At 36.7% G+C, this 18,891-nt stretch overlaps 2 protein-coding genes, 1 long non-coding RNA gene and 1 other non-coding gene across 4 annotated transcripts in view; 2 read left to right on the top strand and 2 right to left on the bottom strand.

Moving 5' to 3' along the window:
• LOC111514979 (sperm flagellar protein 2) overlaps nucleotides 1-18,891 on the bottom strand; it is a 101,007-nt gene that overhangs the window by 71,329 nt on the left and 10,787 nt on the right. The window contains exons 2-3 of the mRNA XM_074181827.1: nucleotides 16,268-16,528; nucleotides 10,737-11,102 (exon numbers count right to left, since the gene is read on the bottom strand). Of these exons, the coding sequence (XP_074037928.1) occupies nucleotides 10,737-11,102; nucleotides 16,268-16,528 (627 nt within the window). The remainder of the gene's footprint in view (nucleotides 1-10,736; nucleotides 11,103-16,267; nucleotides 16,529-18,891) is intronic.
• Nucleotides 1,011-2,044, top strand: LOC111513408 (uncharacterized). The gene is made up of 2 exons (XM_023169611.2): nucleotides 1,011-1,255; nucleotides 1,580-2,044. The coding sequence occupies exons 1-2, from the start codon at nucleotides 1,159-1,161 to the stop codon at nucleotides 1,858-1,860; spliced, it is 378 nt and encodes a 125-aa protein (XP_023025379.2). The 5' UTR covers nucleotides 1,011-1,158; the 3' UTR covers nucleotides 1,861-2,044.
• On the top strand, nucleotides 4,894-5,034 carry LOC141485351 (U4 spliceosomal RNA). Its single transcript, XR_012467152.1, has one exon. It is a non-coding gene; the product is annotated as a U4 spliceosomal RNA (small nuclear RNA).
• Nucleotides 5,869-7,177, bottom strand: LOC141485338 (uncharacterized). Its single transcript, XR_012467147.1, has 3 exons — nucleotides 6,702-7,177; nucleotides 6,544-6,636; nucleotides 5,869-6,258 (listed from the first exon to the last, which is right to left on the bottom strand). It is a non-coding gene; the product is annotated as an uncharacterized lncRNA (long non-coding RNA).

Genomic DNA, 18,891 nt, shown 5'->3' on the forward strand with positions numbered 1-18,891 from the left:
TTTTTTTGTATGTATGTACTAACTATAAATGTATGTGAGAGTTTTCGGAGTCGGAAGTTATGAATTATTTACACTGTAAGATAATATGTTGTTTTGCTGCTTCCAGCTTTTATCCAAGTAAAAATTGATAATAAAATCACTGACAAGTCCAAATGCATTTTGACTATACCATTATATATGTTTTCCGACAGAAAACAACTACTTCTTTAGCTAATAACTCGACATATATTGACAAATGTTGATATTTGAATCTATACAAGTCTAGATGTCTAATCAACCCCGAAAAGTTGCTGCGTAGATTAAAAACAGTTATTCTAAATGAAACATGTCCTATTAGTCAGCAACTTCTTATATAATGTAAATTTGACTATCAAAAATACCTTACGACTGTTAACGTTTCGGAATCCAAGTCTCCTCAGACATAAGTGCAAAGCTTCTCACTTTGGAGAAACAACTTTGCAAATAGTGGGACTTCGCCTGATTCGAACAAGGACCCAACTGCGGACCGTTTTGAAGTGTTCCTTATCAATGCAGACCATGCTATCACGGTTGTATACACACAGGGACTCGGTATTCCTCCTAGAGAGCTCTTGCACAGTACCATGGTTCATGAATAACAAAACTCGTTCTTCATCTTGTCTTTTCTCTTGTTGAAATTAAAATATATCACATCCGATCCCATGAATTTTTAAAATCTACTTGAAACATAGTTCATCGTTGTCGAAATGATCTGGGTTACTTGAATATTACACAAATGCAAAATTATCATTTGTACAATTTTCTTAGGTGCCCAACATGGTTTTCATCGACTGTATTTTTTTGAGCAGTTTATATGAATATTTGTTATGTTGAGCAGTGTTTAAACGATTTGGTTGCGTGCCTGTCTTGAACTCGTCGTTTGCGCAGACCTGAGACTGCAACTCCTGGGTCTGCGTGTAGAAAATTCAAACCAAAAATCACCCGAAGTGGGATTATGTATACTGTGACACTGTAGTGTTTCACATCCTTTTTTGGCGTAATGTTTATCAATGAGAATTAAAAAGTGCCTCTGACTCACGTTCCCATATCGCCTCGCTGTCTATTCATTATGTTTCTTACGCTCGTACAGGCAAAGTGTTTATCAGTAAATAGTGTAGCGGAAAATTTTATTCGATAACAATGCCCAAGCACAGGAAACGGAAAATCAAAGAGTTCCAAAGCAGAATTAGAAGGAAAATAAGAAAATTAGAACTAATGTTGGATAAATTATCCTCAAGTAAGTACAAAATAAATGAAACAGTTTAACACTGTATAGAAATTTGCAAAACGGTAGCCGACTATTGAGTAACATCAATATCACGAACCTACAATAAAATCAAGCAGACGGCATTTGAACATGAGTAATATCTGTTCTCGGCCATCGCGGAGTTTTTTTCCAAAAAATGAGCCAGCTGAACATGAGTTACATCTGTTCAGTGGCAATAAAATGGAAAAATTATTGAGCTGAGCATGAGTCACATCTGATCAGCGTCAATAAAACAAAAACAAAAAGTGAAAAATAACGACATCCAGTCTTACAATAACATTTTGGTTCTAACAGGTGAGTCAGACTCTTCTGAAAGCACACAGGATACATCAGATTCACAAGAATCAGTTTTATCTGCACAAAGTCAGAGTGTTCAGCATCAAGTTTGCCAGCCGTCAGATCATCCTAACCAGCAAGAACATCCGGAATTCTCCATTGAAGCCCTCCTTGGGTCAAGGCCACAAAATGAAACAGAGGAAGGGGCAGAAATAGCTCCTGAGTTGGCCGTACGGTGGGAGTCGTTCCTTTTATGTGGTTTAGACAAAGAGGTTCGAAAAAAGTTACTAGAACAGTGAAATGTGCACCGAAACTGTAAAAGTTTACGGGCTCCAAGTCTAAACCCAGAGGTCCAGGCGCTATTATCTCCAATAGATCTGAAAAAAGACAAGTTCATAGAGAACCTTCAAGGAATAATAGGGAAAGGAATCACAGTTCCCACAAAAATCCTAGAACATAGCAATACTGATCTTTTGCTCACCCAAGCCTCCGGAAAATTACTGACAGACATGTTTCATAATATTTCACTACACAGAAAGTATCAACTCTACAAATATTTTAATGATGCTGTTAAAAAAATTGCATCTCAACAAAAAATTGACACCTATTTGTTGGGTTCCGACTTTACTGAAAAATGCAAATTAGCAAAAACATTGGAAAATACAGCTAAGGAATTGATCAAAAATAGAGAGCAACAACCATCAACGAGTCGTCATTTAAACTCACAGCGTCCAAACTACAAGAAAAGAATGAAGAACGAAGAAAGAAGGGGGAAGAGCGATATGTGACATACAACAAACAAACGAAGAAGTCGGCGAGAGACAGAAAAATGAAAAAAGATCCCCAATACTATAAAATACCCTTTATCAAAAAACCATTTCAGAAAAAAGTTCCCAATACTAATTCATCACCAGAATTTCAAGAGTGTATTTATAACCTATTGAAAATAGGTGCCATCAAAAAAAGTTAACATTGTAAAAATTATATCATATTTCATCATATTTCATTAGGAAAAAGCCGAATGGTAAAAACCGATTTATCTTAAACCTGAAAAAACTCAATAAATACTTGAATTGTCCACATTTCAAATTGGAAGACTATCGTACAGTAAAAAACCTCATATTTGATAACTGCTATGTGGAAATATAGATCTCAAGGATTCGTATTTTCTTTTACCAATAAATAAATCCGATAGGAAATATCTAAAGTTTCAATACAAAAACCAACTTTATGAATTCACATGTTTGCCATTTGGACTTTCTATTGCCCCATTTGTTTTCACAAAAATTTTCAAACCAATTTCTAATCATTTGAGAAAACAAGGTCTTGTTTCCGTCATATATTTAGATGACATTTTATTATTAGGAAAAAAATAAAGAAGAGTGCCAAAACAACGTTACCTATACTGCAAATTTATTATCATCTTTAGGTTTTTAATAAATAAGGAAAAAACAAACTTAAAACCCACTCAAAACATTAAATATCTGAGTTTCGAACTCAATAGTAGAGACATGACTATGTCTCTGACTCCTGGAAAAGTTCAAAATATAATTTCTTCAGTGGAAGTATCGAATAGAAAGTCCCAAATAAAAATAAGAGATTTTGCAAAACTTATAGGTACGCTGGTATCCGTTTGTCCAGCAGTCCCATATGGCTGGGTACACATCAAAAGTTTTGAGCGAGAGAAATATAAAGCCCTAAAGATACATGGGAATTATAGCAAAATAATGGAATTACCAGGCTACCAAAAACAGACTTCTTATGGTGGTTAAAAAATATCACGAATAGTAAAATGTCGTTAAAAGGGATATCTTATGTGCTAATAATTTACACTGATGCCAGTAGCTCCGGCTGGAGGGCAATGTGTAACGGAAAAATAGCAAAAGGATTCTGGGATATCAAATCAAAAACTTTCCATATCAACTAGTTAGAATTATTAACAGCTTTTAGGAGTTTACAATTCTTTGGGAAAAATATAGATAATGTAACTGCAATATCTTATATAAATAAAATGGTAGGAATTAAATTCATCGAATTAAATAAAATTACTCGACAAATATGGGAGTGGTGTGAGAGTCGTGAAATGATTATTTTTGCGTCGTACATCAACACAAAAGACAATACACTTGCAGATAGAGCATCGCGCGAAAAAAATATAGAAACCGAATATTATTTAGATGATGAAGCATTCAAAAACATTTGTAAACTATTTGGTACTCCGCAAATAGATTTGTTTGCTTCATACCAAAACAAAAAGGTACAAAATTTATTTCCTGGTATCCTGAGGCAGTAGATGCATTTACTTTAAATTGGTCAAAAATATACTTTTACGCGTTTCCACCATTCTCCCTTCTACCTAGGGTCATCCAAAAAAATTTCCACTTATTGAACAATATATGACATTAAGACCCATATTATTTTCACCAAATGAATCTCTGTTATTATCTCCTTGCAGAAAACCGCATCCAAATTATTTAAAACTTTCGTATATACACTTTTTTCAGATAACTTCAAAATTTATGCGAAAAATTCAAAAAAAACGATTATTTGGTTTTTTGGATTTTCGAATATTTCAATTGTGGGTCTCCCTATGGGGGTAAAAAGGGTGCGTTTACATATGAAAATTACCTTTATATCACTGTTTCTCCGTACCGATAAGTTTTCAGAGCCTGACATTTTGTATGCAGGTTCCTTTTATGTTGTAAATAGATAGATATATGTATTTAACTACGTTACGTAACGTTTGTAGCAGGTCATATAAATAACAGTCTAATTCTAAACTAGGTTGCGAACATATACACACAGTCATGGGTAAACGAACACTTAGATAATAATAAATATAGCAGTAATAAATATAGTACAAACAAACCATTTCACAAAAGACTAACCATATCGCACATCTTCGTACAACAACTTCAATACCAAGATTAATAACTAACAGTCCCTTCCTATATGTTACTATTATGTATATACAACTATAATAATATCAAAAATTATTTTGCAAATATTCTTCTTCACTGTAATATTCCAACTGAGGCGGCCCCACTGGGGATAAAAGGGGAGCGTTTGCACATGAAAATTACCTTCTCATCACTGTTTCTTCGAAGACTGAAATTTTGTATGTAAGTTCGTTTTATGTTGTAGATGTGCAATCAGAAATGAGTTTCAAATATTCCAAGTGGGGAGCCCCCTGGGGATATAAGGGAAGTGGAATCTCGAAATTTCCGTGCTGTTTAAAGTTTGTCCACTTCCTCAAAGATGGCGACACTTATCGGCTGCGGATGTAATTGTAGTACTTGGGCATTAATCCCAACATTAAATTCTACTCAAATAGCTTTGCGCAGAGGCGATATCGTAACCGATGAGGTTTATCCGAGGTGCGATTATTGCTAGTTGAAAACTTTAACCAATACCCCGCCACGTGCACGTGAAATACCGTGCACTAAGGCAATTTTTGGAAACCCCTAAGGGGGTTGTTAACAGAATCAAAACACAATTATATAGAATTCCGATTGTGCACTAAAAGTATGTAAATTAAAATGAGATCTATCAAATTTCAGCACTTGGATCAGACAGGTACTAAGTACAACTCAAGTGACAGCTTGACATTGTTAAATTGGCACTTAATTTTCAATGTTTATACTCGAAAATACATTGATATTATGGTCCTTAGAATTAATGTCTGAACAAAGTACCTCAGTACGTCAGATACCCACATAGCAATAGATATTCCAGGTATATTTCATGAATATACATTTAAGGATATTGTATTATGCTATGAATATGCCATGGATATATATATATATATATATATATATATATATATATATATATATATATATATATATATATATATATATATATATATATATATATATCTTCTGGAGAATATTCCCTGGAAGTGCTCCTGGCGAACCTTTGATATATTTTAAGAATATTCCTTGGGAATATTCTTGGAATATCTTATAATATTCTTAGAATATGTAAGGTATATTCTATTAAGAATATTCCAGGAATAGAACCCGAGGAATATTCATAAAATATTCAGGATATTCTTAGTTTATTGTACGAATATACAATAGGGAAACACCATAGAATATTCTTTAAATACATTTTATGAATATTCTAGGAATATTTGGAATATTCCAAGAATGTGACGAGTAAACGCTATTAGGTATGTATATATTGCATTTTGATGCAAGATTCACACAAGTAATAAAACACATAATATTCATAAACAAATATATTTTAAAAATAATATACACTGAAATATTTGACGTTTCAACCAATATTAAAAATAAAAAATCTAATTCAAAATATTTATTCACTGAATAAAATATTCCTGAATACTGTCATATTACAAATATTAGAAATGTATTCAAATTAGGATGTTCCTACTCTCAAACAAATGTATACTAAAAATATACTAAAATAACAACTCTGTGAATTCATCAGCACTAATTAAAAAATAATAAATATATCATTTCATTGAAAAAGAAAAAATGAATTACATCAAGAAATAGGTTAGATTAGGTATCTCACTTAAAAAAATAAACCCACAAATGAAGTATTTAAAATGAGTGGTATGGGTTCTTCAATGAATTTCACTTACTTAAAGTTATCCAAACTTTGCTCACCAGAATAGTTTTCCTTATATTTGTCCAACAATGCATCAGCCAGTGTTTCAATAGTAATACCTGGAACAAAATGTATATTAACGTTCATTATCACTATTTGAAAGTGGCACAATAAAACTGGAATAAAAATCAAATAGATTTTTTTCGCATAGGTTACTCATGAACATGACTTGGAGAGCAACTTGCATTGTTGTTGAAAAGTACTCATTACGTTTTCAGTTCCTTGGCGCACCTGCATGTACCAGGTACCACTCTGTTTCCTTTTGGGCAAATTGATACTATCTTGAAAACGAGTGATAAAAATTATGAAAACAAATGATACAAAAGAATGTGTCATTCACTTACTTTTCTCTATTGAAAATACACAACTGAAATCACTCTAGTTCAAACATGTACTTAGTCAAACCAACAAATCCCACACACCAACTCTCCTCGAACCTAAAATGAGGTACAGTAGGTTAATCACCATGACTTTACTATCGATACTATTGCATTTTACTTACTTTTCTTGAAGACTGAATATATGCAACTCTCCTGTTTGAAGATCCAAAATCAAACTATTCGCTGTACTGCAAATTGGACAACCCCAAATTATAAATGGTACACTGAACGTGACAGAATTATACTTTGATAATAACACCAACACACCATGCATTACAAACGCGAACCTACCACGTCAACCGCCATGTTGAATCAAATGTCGAATTCAACGCAAAGGTACCAAGCATTAAGGGACAGCCGCTTTCACAGAGCTTATTCGACTGTCGCGCGCTATACTTCAATTGACCAATGAGAAATGTTTACTCCAATTCTTCACTTCCCCATTTCTCTGTTTCCAGGATTTTCCGCTTTGTAATTAAATAATTTCAAATACAAAAAGACAAATACGATGAGAATTAACCAATTTATTGATGCAATTGGTTCATTTATTGGCCCATTCAAATTTTTTTGTCATTTCCAACAGTTGCTGTTGGAGCAATTCATCCAGAATCTTCGCGTTGACTTCAAAAACTGGTTAACACTATCAGGGTTATATACATTTGGTTATGAATTCGATTTAGATCTTCAAATATTTTTGTTTTTAATAATATTGAATTATGTGAATACGTTATTATAAGATAATTCAAAATTCCATTGTATAGAATATTCCAAAATATACCATGGGGATATATTCTAAGAATATACCATATGGTATATTCGATCGACAATATTCTTAGAATATTCAAGAGAGAATATTCCATTTATAGACATTCTATGCACATTCTTTCGGGAATAATCTTGCCATATTCATTCAAGCATATTCTATGAATATTCTAAAGGCATGTATATATTCCAAGAATATTCTATGAATATTTGGAATATATACATTCGTTTTATGATATACAGGGAATATTCCATCAATATCTGGTGCTGTGTGGGTATATATTCTTGCACCATCTATCAACATGTATACAAAGTTGGGTAAATCTCATTTCTCGCGTCGATTTTTTGATAAATCAAGAGCGAATCTGTAAAAACATCAGAATTTTCATACATCTTGGTTTGATATAGATATTTTTTATGCATAAGAAAGTTATTAGGTAGTCAATATGCCTGTTCTAGTTCTCTATGTACACCGTTTCTCACAGTCATCCAATTGATTACTAAACATGGTGTCGCATAAACTTTTCAGTCCATAATTGACTCAATATTTTTGGATAGTTGGAAAGTTCATCGTCTAGTTTCAATGTTTATGTCTATCTATAGTCAGATGGTAAAACAAAGTTTTATTACAGTAGAATCCGGATATAACAACCTTCAAGGGACCCTTGGCATAAAAACTAAATAGTAACCGAATGTCGGCGGTTTCTTTTTGTTTATATGGCATGGGCGGCGTGGTTTAATTTTTTTTTAAATTAGTTTTATTTTTCATAAACCTACACGATTTTTTTTATTAGTAGTAAATAGTACATAACTTCATTGGCCTTTTATTTAGCTGTTCGGATTGACATCATCGACACACGCGTATTGTTCAAAGTCCTCGATTGTTATGGGTAACTGATACCTATCAAGAGCCCTCGCCAAATGCTCAGCTGTACGGTACGTCGTCTTCTTCGTTAAACAGTTAAAAATTGTTCCTTGCTTGAGTTGCTTTCAGGCATCTTGAATCATCAGAATAACATCAAGAACAGTGATCTTTTAGCCCGGGTTAGTTCAGAAAACAGCACGGTCTCATCTGCATTAAAAATTACATCATATCTAAATTGTGCACGTAGAGTTGGCCAAACTTTTTCTGACCGATTGATTACTACTGAAGGGTAAAAAAACGGTTTGTCGCGATTTCCGCGTGTATGTATGTATATGAAAGTATGTGTTTCAGGAGAGCTTTTTATCCATTTTGTGTCTGAAAATTACTTCTTTGCATGATTTACACATCTATGTATAGAGTTATTTGTTTTGAAATTTATTGCTTTCTTACTTTCTTTGGAAGACTCTCACTTTTTTTGTATGGGGATGGAATAGTAGAAAGCCAAAAACTTTCTTGCCCATCAATATCATGACCCACAACTATAACGGTTTTTCCATTTCCGTAGGCCACTCAGGTATATACATTATTTTAAAACAGCAATAAATAGGCATCTAAATACATATAATCTGAAAAAGATCCTACATCAATACATTTTTCGGGTAATTAAAGTGAAATTTTTGATAGCACAAAATTTTACATAATAATCAAAGAAATTTGGATTCGAGTTTTATCGTTTTTTACATTTTCTGAGAAATTTTGCAATAGTAATGTATATTTTTTACATCAGAAAGTAGAGATTTCAAAGAACGAGAAACACCGATTTTATGGAAAAACACATATTTTGATGTTAGAATTTTCTATTGAAAATTACATTGTATTCAGGATGTAATAAGGTGAGTTTTCATCAAATTTGGTAAAGAAAATTTTTTTGTAGAATATAAAATAGAAACCCAAAAAATCGTTTTTTTGAATTTTTCGCATGAATTTGGAGATTATGTGAAAAAAGTACAAATACAAAAGTTGTAGATCTCTTCAATACCTACAACTTTGCTATTCAACTTTTTTCCATTGGACTTGTAGTTTTGCCGGAAATCACGATAAACCATTTATTACCCTTGAAAACTCACCCCTTCCACTTTCTGACCTCAGATCGCCCATAATTTTATTATTCTTGTCATATTTCAAATCATTCAAAGGAACAATTCGTTCAAGCCAGTCTCAACTCCCTACACTGTAGGTTAATGCCTAGATTCCTAAATGGTGGTCCGCGGAACCCTGTGGTTCCCTAGAAGGGGTACAGGGATTCTGTGCGCTCTGTCGTAGATCTAGATTATTGAAAAAGCTATTTCAGTTCTGATTCCATTTGTGGTGACTTACCAATGCAAGACTGGATTTTCAACTCACGCTTACACAAAAAATAAATACAAAAATGAATGTATGTAACTTCGGATATTCATACATAAAGTCTAATTTTAGTTCTATTATAAGAAAATATGTAAAAAAATCATTATTCATATCAAATACCTAGTTTATAAAGTTTATTTTTGATTCATAATTTTTCCTTTCTTTCAGTCGTAACATGAGAATATTCAAACTACTACTTCAGGTATCGAAATAACCAACTGGGGTTCCGTCAAAAAATGCATGCTCGATTAGGGTTCCATGGCCAAATAAAATTGGGAAACTCTGGGTTGATCCACTGACACCTATCAGAAAACAACTACTCCCCTGGTTATACCACGAAGGGCACTGGATCACATCCAACAGGTGTCAGTGCAGGATTCTTCACTGAAGTTAATCCTGCATATACAGGATACAACTGCCACAATAGATTTTCAATTATTGAAACACACTTGCAGACCGGTTTTGGTCTGTTTGGCCACTCGTCAGTACAAGGTAGTGTTTATCATCAACATAAAGTCGATGATTTCCGATAATAATTGAAAATCGAATTCCTTCAGAGTATCATTCCTCGAACTAGGCTGAAGCGAAATTTGTCCAATTCCTCGTATAAGAAAAGACTTTTCACATTTAGTCAGTGGGCATACTTGAAGACCATTAACCTACAGTGTAGGGAGTTGAGACTGGCCTGAACGAATTGTTCCTTTAAGTGATTTGATTTATAGCCAGTCTTCAAGTATACCCAATGACTATATGTGAAAAGTTGTCATATTTCCTTTCTTTTCCAATGGGTTTCATCCTACAACTATTTTGTTTCACTTTTTACCGTTTTCGAAAGCTTCAGCACTGGTCTAGTATAATTTTGTACATTTCTTGCCGGAGTAAATCTTTTAGGATACGGATATTGCCAGGTTTATTAGTATAGACAATAGAGTATATCAATATCTAACATTTTTCTACAGTAGTGAAATGCCTAGAAACAAAATTAACATATTTTCGAAATATTCACAAAAATGAACGTTTCAGTTGAGAAATGACGTCGATTCAACTCAAGTCACAAACCACAATGTTTCTGAATTTCAATAAATTGTTAATTTTCGAGTTTGAAAAGCAGATATAAAGAGCATACCTGGAATAACTTTATCTATTTCTGATATCGCTTCCTTATTCTTCACAACCTTTTCTATCCTATCAGGTTCCTTTTTCATTCCTCTTTTGATCGATTTGGCAGTTTCAACAAATCCCTTAACGCCTTTATCTATACTTGTATATCGTAAACCATCACCAAACAGTTCAATTGAAGATTTTGGTGGGATACTGTAATCTCCAATTATCAATTTTGCCAAATGTTTGACAGTATCGAAGTCAAAATTTTTGAAATACATAGAATAGTTATTGCCCATGTCACAATAGAATTTTTCCAGTGGCGAAAAATCTGTTTCGAATTCTTCCGGGTTTCTTGACATGTCGGAATCTGATGTGACTTCGTCATCTCCTATAAAAATCGGTGAGATACGCATCAACATAACTTTATTCAACCCAATAAACACGTTCATATAACGGACAAAAGAAAAATTTGAACATTCAACAACATATATTTTCATATGGTTACTATGTTAGCTTTTTTCTTTAATAATCGACAGGAGAATCTATGATTAATCGAAAACTTCAGCATTTGTCCGGCCATCATTCCACGAATGACTTCAATAATCAGAACAACCATCTTAACAGAGTGGTCTGGATAGAGTCTGCGAAAGTCTGAAAAAAATCTCGATATTTCTCTTCCTAGCTTCTTATTTCATGCGGACCTGGAAACTACACCCTGAATATCGTCGTAAAGTTTTCGAGAAGATCCTCATATACCTAGCACTCGTAGGGGTCCTTTATGTCGACGGATATAGGCTGAGACCGCATATGCTGGACATGCCGAGAGCAAATGCAGAAGAGTCTCTGATACCTCATGACAGACCCCGTGTACCTTGTGTCAGGAACCTCTGTACTCATCACGCGACTACGGTAGACTAAGCTGTTAAAGACATCATCATGGTAGGCCATGATGAACCCCTCAGTTTCCGACTTCAGCAAACTGGATCTGAGGAAAGTAAAAGTGAGGCGCTTTGAAGAAGACCTCTTACAGTCGCTTTGGGATCAGTGATATAAAAACGCATGGAGAAAGCCGTAAACCACAACATCATTAACAACATCAACATCTTGAGCGATCAGCAGCAAAGATCAATAGGTGACCCTCTATTGTATGTCACCCACATTTGGAATAACACAATCGAGTAACATGGAGAGTCAAGAGATGTAGCGCTTGATATTTCTAAGGCTTTCGACCGTATAAGGCATGAGGGTTTACTGACCACACTTCGATGCTATGGCTGGTCGGTTCAGTTTTGTGTATGGCCTCTCCAGCTTCCTGAAAAAACGTTTCCTGCAAGTGGCCGTCTCTCGAATACTTTTACCATCAACGCTGGTGTTTCCCAGCGATCCATATTGTTTCCAACCCTTTTTTATTGTATATCAACGACTTAGTGGAAAAAACCAAGTATCCATTAAAATGCTTTCTGCTGACGACAACACACTTGTCTCGTCATTCCATTTGTATTCCAGGACATCGGCTGCGGATGCACATCTCCACCGGCAGCAGGAGGTTGCATATCTTAATGGGGATCTAGAGGTTATTTCGAATTGGGGTGGAAGTAACCAGGTTCATTTCAGTACCACGAAAACCCAGGCATCGGTTTTCACTAAAAAGATAAATATCTCCGAACCGGATATAATAATGTCAGGACAGACAATTCCGTTTTCTGCTTCGATAAGTTTGTTGGGGGTTAAAATGGAGACCAATATGTCTTGGCACAATCTTGTCTCTGGATTTGTAAAGGCTGCTTCTCAAAAGCTTGGAACATTATTCCGAACCAGAAAACTGTACACACCTCAGCAACTTCAATGCTTTATAAAGCTCAAATCAGACCTTCTTTGGAGTATTCTTCTCATGTATGGAGCTCCGTCCCTAAGCATGCTCTGAAGCTGCTGGATTCCATCCAGAAAATAGCCATCCGCCTAATTGGAGACACGAACATCACTTGCAACCTTGATAGTCCGGAACATTGAAGAATGGAGATTTGTCTCTCTTTTATAGATACTTTCACGGGAGGTGTTCAAGTGACTTGGTACATTTGATTCCACCAAGAGCGGTACATATCAGAAATACGCGACGGACTATGGCTGCACATCGTTTTGAGGTTCAACACAATACACCTCGAACTTCAATGGTTTAAAAACTTTTTCATTAGGAGAACTGCGTTTATGTGGAATGAACTTCCTGATAAAGTTTTTCTAAATGAATTTAATCTCCAGAGATTCAAATCTAACGTGAATCGCAACTTTCGCACAGTCACCGCTCTAAGAGCGCCTTAAGGATTTTCCTGTAGTGCTTGTGTTTTGTCCTTGAAAAAAACAATCGACTTATCCTTGTGTTGCCGCAGGAACGCAGTGATCTCTGTGACTTTTATGTGGTCCTTCTGTTGAACGGTTCCCAACTTGGTTAAAGGATACAGGTAGTAAAGGTACAAACAGCTCCTACTCACCTTCAAATAGAAACTTTATGATAGATTATACATATTTTATTACAGAATACTGTCACAATAGACTCTTCTGTGATGGTTTGGCCCAGTTGCAGAAAGTTATGGTGAATCGCACCAACCGCTGATCACCATAGAGTAACCGTGGCAAAAACCGTGGGTTTTTGCCTTTCGGAAGTGCCTGTGTGGCTCATCGGTGTCCAACCAATATACTGAACGTCTCCTGTTGTCGCAGAGGATCCACTTTTCAAGCGTGACAAATTTTTTCATCGTTCAAATCGCGGGACACCCACATTTTGAGCTTTTTCACTTTTCAGATACGTTTTAAACCATCAAAAACTGCATGGGAGCTGACGCTCAGTTCTTCCACCATTCAACGCACTGTTTGTGATGGGTCAATCTCCACCAGGGTCGGGTCCTCAAATCCTCGTCCTGGATTACTGTAGGTCAACCACTTCGGAGTTTCTTTTCGAGACTGAAATCTCCGGAACGAAATTTCGCGAAACATAAATGTGTTCATTAACAGTATCATTGCCAAATGCCTGGTTAGTTTTTCGGACTGTTTCGGCAACGCTTTGGTTCAACAAAATGGTTAAGGCTATTGCGGCCGACGGGTTTGGAGACCGTCAATTTTTGAAATTTCTTCTTGACGTTTCGCTGACGCGAGTGGCTAGCTTCTTCAGAGGTTTATACATCCTGAGTAATTCGTCGATTCTTTTCTATCTACCGTCATGCTGTTTGATATTCTTGAACTTCTCAGAATGGAATTCCATATTCGGTTGAGGTTCACGGCTTCTTCTTTTTTGTTGAAATTCTCCGCGTGTTTGTGAGTCTCCATTGCCTCCCCTAACGGTCAGCTATGGTATCCCTGACTGGGGGCAATGAGTTTTGTGTTTTCAAACAGAATCCTGTGGTATCCTTCACTGAGTGCGCGTTCCGCTACAGTCGACTCGTCCGTTTGGCCTAGTCTGCAGTTTCTTTCATATTTCAGTCTTGTTCACATGTAGTTTTTGGTGGTTCCGATGTATACCTTCCTACAAGTGCACGGTATGCGATATACCCCTGCTGCTGATAGTGGGTCTCTCTTGTCTTTAGCCGATCTGGAAATTTGTTGCATCTTCTTGATGGGTTTGAAAACCGTTTCAATGTTGTGTTTCCCCAAGAGTTTTCCAATTCTGTCTGTGACCCTAGGGATATTTAGCAGATATGGACGTGTAACCATCACAGCCTCCTCCCAATTTTGAGCCGGGGAACTCTTCAGTTTCATAGTTGATTTCGGGTACACTGTATGCATTCTATCTCAAGGTCACTTGAAGACGTTCCAGTTCGCTTTTAGAGCAAAATTGTCCTAAAATCACTCATTACATAGTAATGAGCTGGAAAGAGGCATAAATTAAAATTTGGATTAGCATCAACGTATAAATTACAAAATTATCTAACGATCAGTACACGCCATGATACAGTGAAAAAAATATTTATTGAGATATGGAGCTGCAAAAACATTTTTGAAACAACCAATGCCATGCGCTAAACATTCTCCCAGACACTACAAATGTTTCACTTCCTGCGTTTGGGAGTGAGTTTTTTTTAGGGCAAAACACAAGCACTACAGGAAAATCCTTAAGGCGCCCTAAGTGCGGAGCCTGTGCGAAAGTAGCGATTCATATTGGATTTGAATCGCTGGATATTGAATCCATTTGGAAAAACGTTCTCAGGAAGTCTATTCCACATGAACGCAGATCTCCAAATGGAAGAGTTCTTAAACAGTGAAGTTCGAGGTGTACTGAGTTGAACCTCAAAACGATGAGTAGCCATAGTCCGTCGCGTATTTCGAATATGTACCGTTCTTGGTGACATCAAATGTGCCAAGTCACTTGAACACTTCTCGAGAAAGTTTCTATAGAAAAGAGATAAATCTCCAACCTGTTAGTCAGGAAAGCTTTAGAAGCTATAGACGACTCCTTCCGATATAGAAAGCCCCGACACTCTGTAGAATGAGGCCCACATGTATCCCGTTAACGGACTAACAGATTTTTCATCCATCCCACCCCAGCCAGGTAGGGTGGTACTGATGTCTGAGGACTTCATACCGCCAACATCCCCTCAGTCATGAACCATTTGTCCTTCTTCTACAAAAATCAGCTAAAAGGGTAAGGGAGCTGTGCTCCAACCTGATTGAAATGAAGACGCTTGGTCAGCGAATCTCCAACCTTTCTTCGATGTTCCAAACTTCCAAACTATTAAGTTTGCAAATGATTTTCGCGTTTCCAATTAGGAGGATGGTTTTTTTCTGAATGGAATCCAGTAGTTTCAGGGTATGCTTAGGGGCGGAGCTCCATACATGAGAACAATACTCCAAAAAAAGTCTAATCTGAACTTTATGAAGTATCAAAAGTTGCTGAGGTGTGTACAGTTTTCTGGTTCGGAACAGTAAAATTCCAGCTTCATGATTGTGCCAAGACATATTGGTGTCCATTTTAACCTCCAACAAACTTATCGAAGAAGAAAGTAAAATTGTCTGTCCTGTCATTATTATATTCGGTTCGGAGACATTTATCTCTTTGGAGAAAACCGATGTCTGGATTTTCGTGGCATTGAATTGAACCGGGTTAGTTTCACCCCAATTTGAAATCACCTCTAGATCCCCATTAAGATATGCAACCTCCTGCTGCCGGTGGAGATGTGCATCCGCAGCCGATGTCCTGGAATCCAAATAGAATGACGAGACAAGTGTGCTGTCGTCAGCAAAAAGTATAATATTGAAAATATATGATGACTGTATGAAGTGGTAAAGAAATTTTAGTAAATTTTCATTATTATTAATTGCTTTCGACTGAATTTTTCTATTTATATTTATCTGTTAAGAAAAGTAGGAGAACTATAAAATAATCATGTATTACTCCAGTAAGTTGTATTGAACGGAATATTATTTGAACTATTTTTTGCATTTTCCCTAACACTTAAAAGGTTTCAGCAGGTACGTAGAACTGTATGTAAGAAATAAGCTCAAAAGACTTGAAATAAGGGAAACTTGATTTTTATCGATCCTGCCGTTGCTATATTCAATAATTACCTGACTCATACATCTTTATGTAGGCAGTCAGCGCAGAATCGAAAAATGGTAGTTCTTTTTTTTCTATTGGATTTTTCACGAGCTTGGAATTTCTCATTTCTTCATTTTCGTCTAAAGTTTCACCGCAATCCAATTCTAAATCCTTATTTTTCCCTTCATTTCTAGAAACTTTATAAATATTCGGAACTGAAACTCCTGTGAGAGCTTCTTCCAGCAAAATTGCTTGTTCAAACGTTGAAGGATAATTAATGAGGGCCCAACCTGAAATTACAAAACAATTGAAATGAATAGAAATCGCTGCTGAAGGCAATGCTCTGTTTCTTCTATGAAAGTTAATATCATGATTCAGTTGTTCTTATATTTTTTTTATTTTTAGTTTTTCTTCAGGAAATAAACTGTGAGAATTGCGATAAAAAGTATGTTGGTCAAACAACGCGGATTATAATAACTCGCTGAAAAGGACAGTTTTCACTTTTTTGGTTCCATATAGACCAGTATCGCTCCACATGCTGTAGACAACGGTCACATGATAAGTGAGGTATGCTTGAAATTGTCGAAAACGACAGGTTTTCAGGCACCTTTGAAAGCTTAGAAATTAAAAAAATGTGGAATGAGACCTAAGTTCCCATTTCAAACAGCCCGTTGTTTATTCTTTAACGTAACAATTACAGGTACAATATATTATTTTAGGTAAATATTTGGTAGTCATTAATATATAGGTAAATAAGAAGTAAAATAATAAAATAAGTAATAATAATGATTTATTAATGACAATCGTCTGATTCTCCCCACCATCGAAAGTGATGGTTCGCCCGAATGTATATGGAAACTCTAAATTAGTTGTAAGGTAAAGGTTTACTCATCTGATGAGACAGCACCTCGAGAGATAATAGTTTTGTTTTGGTTTGGAAAAAGGGTTTTCTGGTGGTCGGGTTACCTACCTTTATATGTATATCCCTACTTGAACTCACCAGTAATGATGTTAAACATATTTCTTAAGTCACTTAAATGAAATGAATAAAAAACACTTTTGTCCAAATACCACTGGTAGATTTTATTTATACGACCGGTTTCGGGTTTGATTCCATTATCAAGTATTATCAGCATTATCAACCAACGACCACTCCCCACACCGTGAGGTAAGTGATATTTGGGCCCGATAATCATGTGCCCTGAGCAAGCGCAGTGAGCCAAGAATGACAGCCTTCTGCATCTGTGCGGCTAAGATTTCTGCCTTAGTGCGGCAAGCCGGTATGATTTTAAGATTCGAGAGTGTAGAGGCCATCATTACACCAAGGACTCCAATAATCAGAACAACCATCTTAACAGAGTGACCTGGATAGAGTCTGCGGAGTTCGAAGAGAAAATCTCGATATTTTATCCGTTTTTCCTCCTCTTTGCTGACGATATTCGTCTCGCCAGGAGCTTAAAACTATACGACAAATATCGTTTTGCTCTGGTGGTCGAGAAGGACTACATCAGGCTTATTAGCTTGTATGAGCCTGAGGGTGGGGAACGAATAGTTCCAATAAATTCGGCTCTTCTCGTTCCCCACAACGCATTCAATATCCCCGGAGCGTAGGACAACACCGGTGTCTCGTCAATACTGTAAGAGTGCCGTAGATGGTAATACAGCATTCTAAAGGCAGCGTTATGTCGATAGATATAGACCGAGACCACATATGCTGGACATGCTGATAGCAAGTGCATTAGGGTCTCGGGAGCTTCGCGGCAGGCCCTGCACCTTGTGTCAGGAACCTCTATATCCATCACGCGACTGCGGTAGACTAAGGTGTTGAAGACACCATCATGGCAAGCCATGATGAACCCCTCAGTTTCCGACTTCAGCCCATTCGACCTGAGAAAAGCGAACATCAAGGTCTCCAATGTTATTGAAGAAGACCCCATCCATTGGCCTATTCTTGTGTTTCCGCAGAAGTAAGGTGATCTCTGCGGCTTTTATCTAAGCAACACGGCGGTGTTGATTTGCCAGATGTCAGCCTCTTCTGTTAGAACACAGGATTAGGCCCTTCAGGGATTAGGCCCTTCAGGGGCCTAATCCTGTGGAGCGCCCTGCGTGTTCTGATTGACTCCATTGGTGGCATGATGCGAGTTTCCTCTCCAGCCGTGCCAACGGGTGGTAGAACTGTCACTTCTACCACTTCGTCAGCAGGCTGGGGAGGAGCTATATAGCCCTGCCGTCGAAGATAGGATACATAATCCCTGAGATTTTGGGCGGAAAAGGCGGCATGCTCCGGATGTGTTTCACACCACAGAACATGCAATCTCGCCATGTACCCTCATCGCGCGGGCTCACTACTCTCGTAGCAATGCATAAGGCTATCTCTCAGCTCATGTGTCCACTCAAAGCGTCACTTGTCGTTGCCAGGGTTATCGTCGGTAGGCAAATCATTATTATGGGCCCCACCACCTTGCCTCTGACCCCTCCGAGCGGGTCATTTGTGGTCGTCTCTTCCTCGATTATTGGGAACCAAGTGTTGGGTCCACCGGGTGGTTAGCCCTGTAACGTTAGTTACTGCAAAAAGTGTAACAAAACAGTCAACGATCGATCGCCTGGCATACAGTGCCTTTTTTGTCAGCAGTACTTTCATGCCAAATGTTTG

Source organism: Leptinotarsa decemlineata, unplaced genomic scaffold (assembly GCF_025532065.1).
Source record: "Leptinotarsa decemlineata unplaced genomic scaffold, Ldec_3_MD MMD2_tig00026316_RagTag_RagTag, whole genome shotgun sequence".
NCBI lineage: Eukaryota > Metazoa > Arthropoda > Insecta > Coleoptera > Chrysomelidae > Leptinotarsa > Leptinotarsa decemlineata.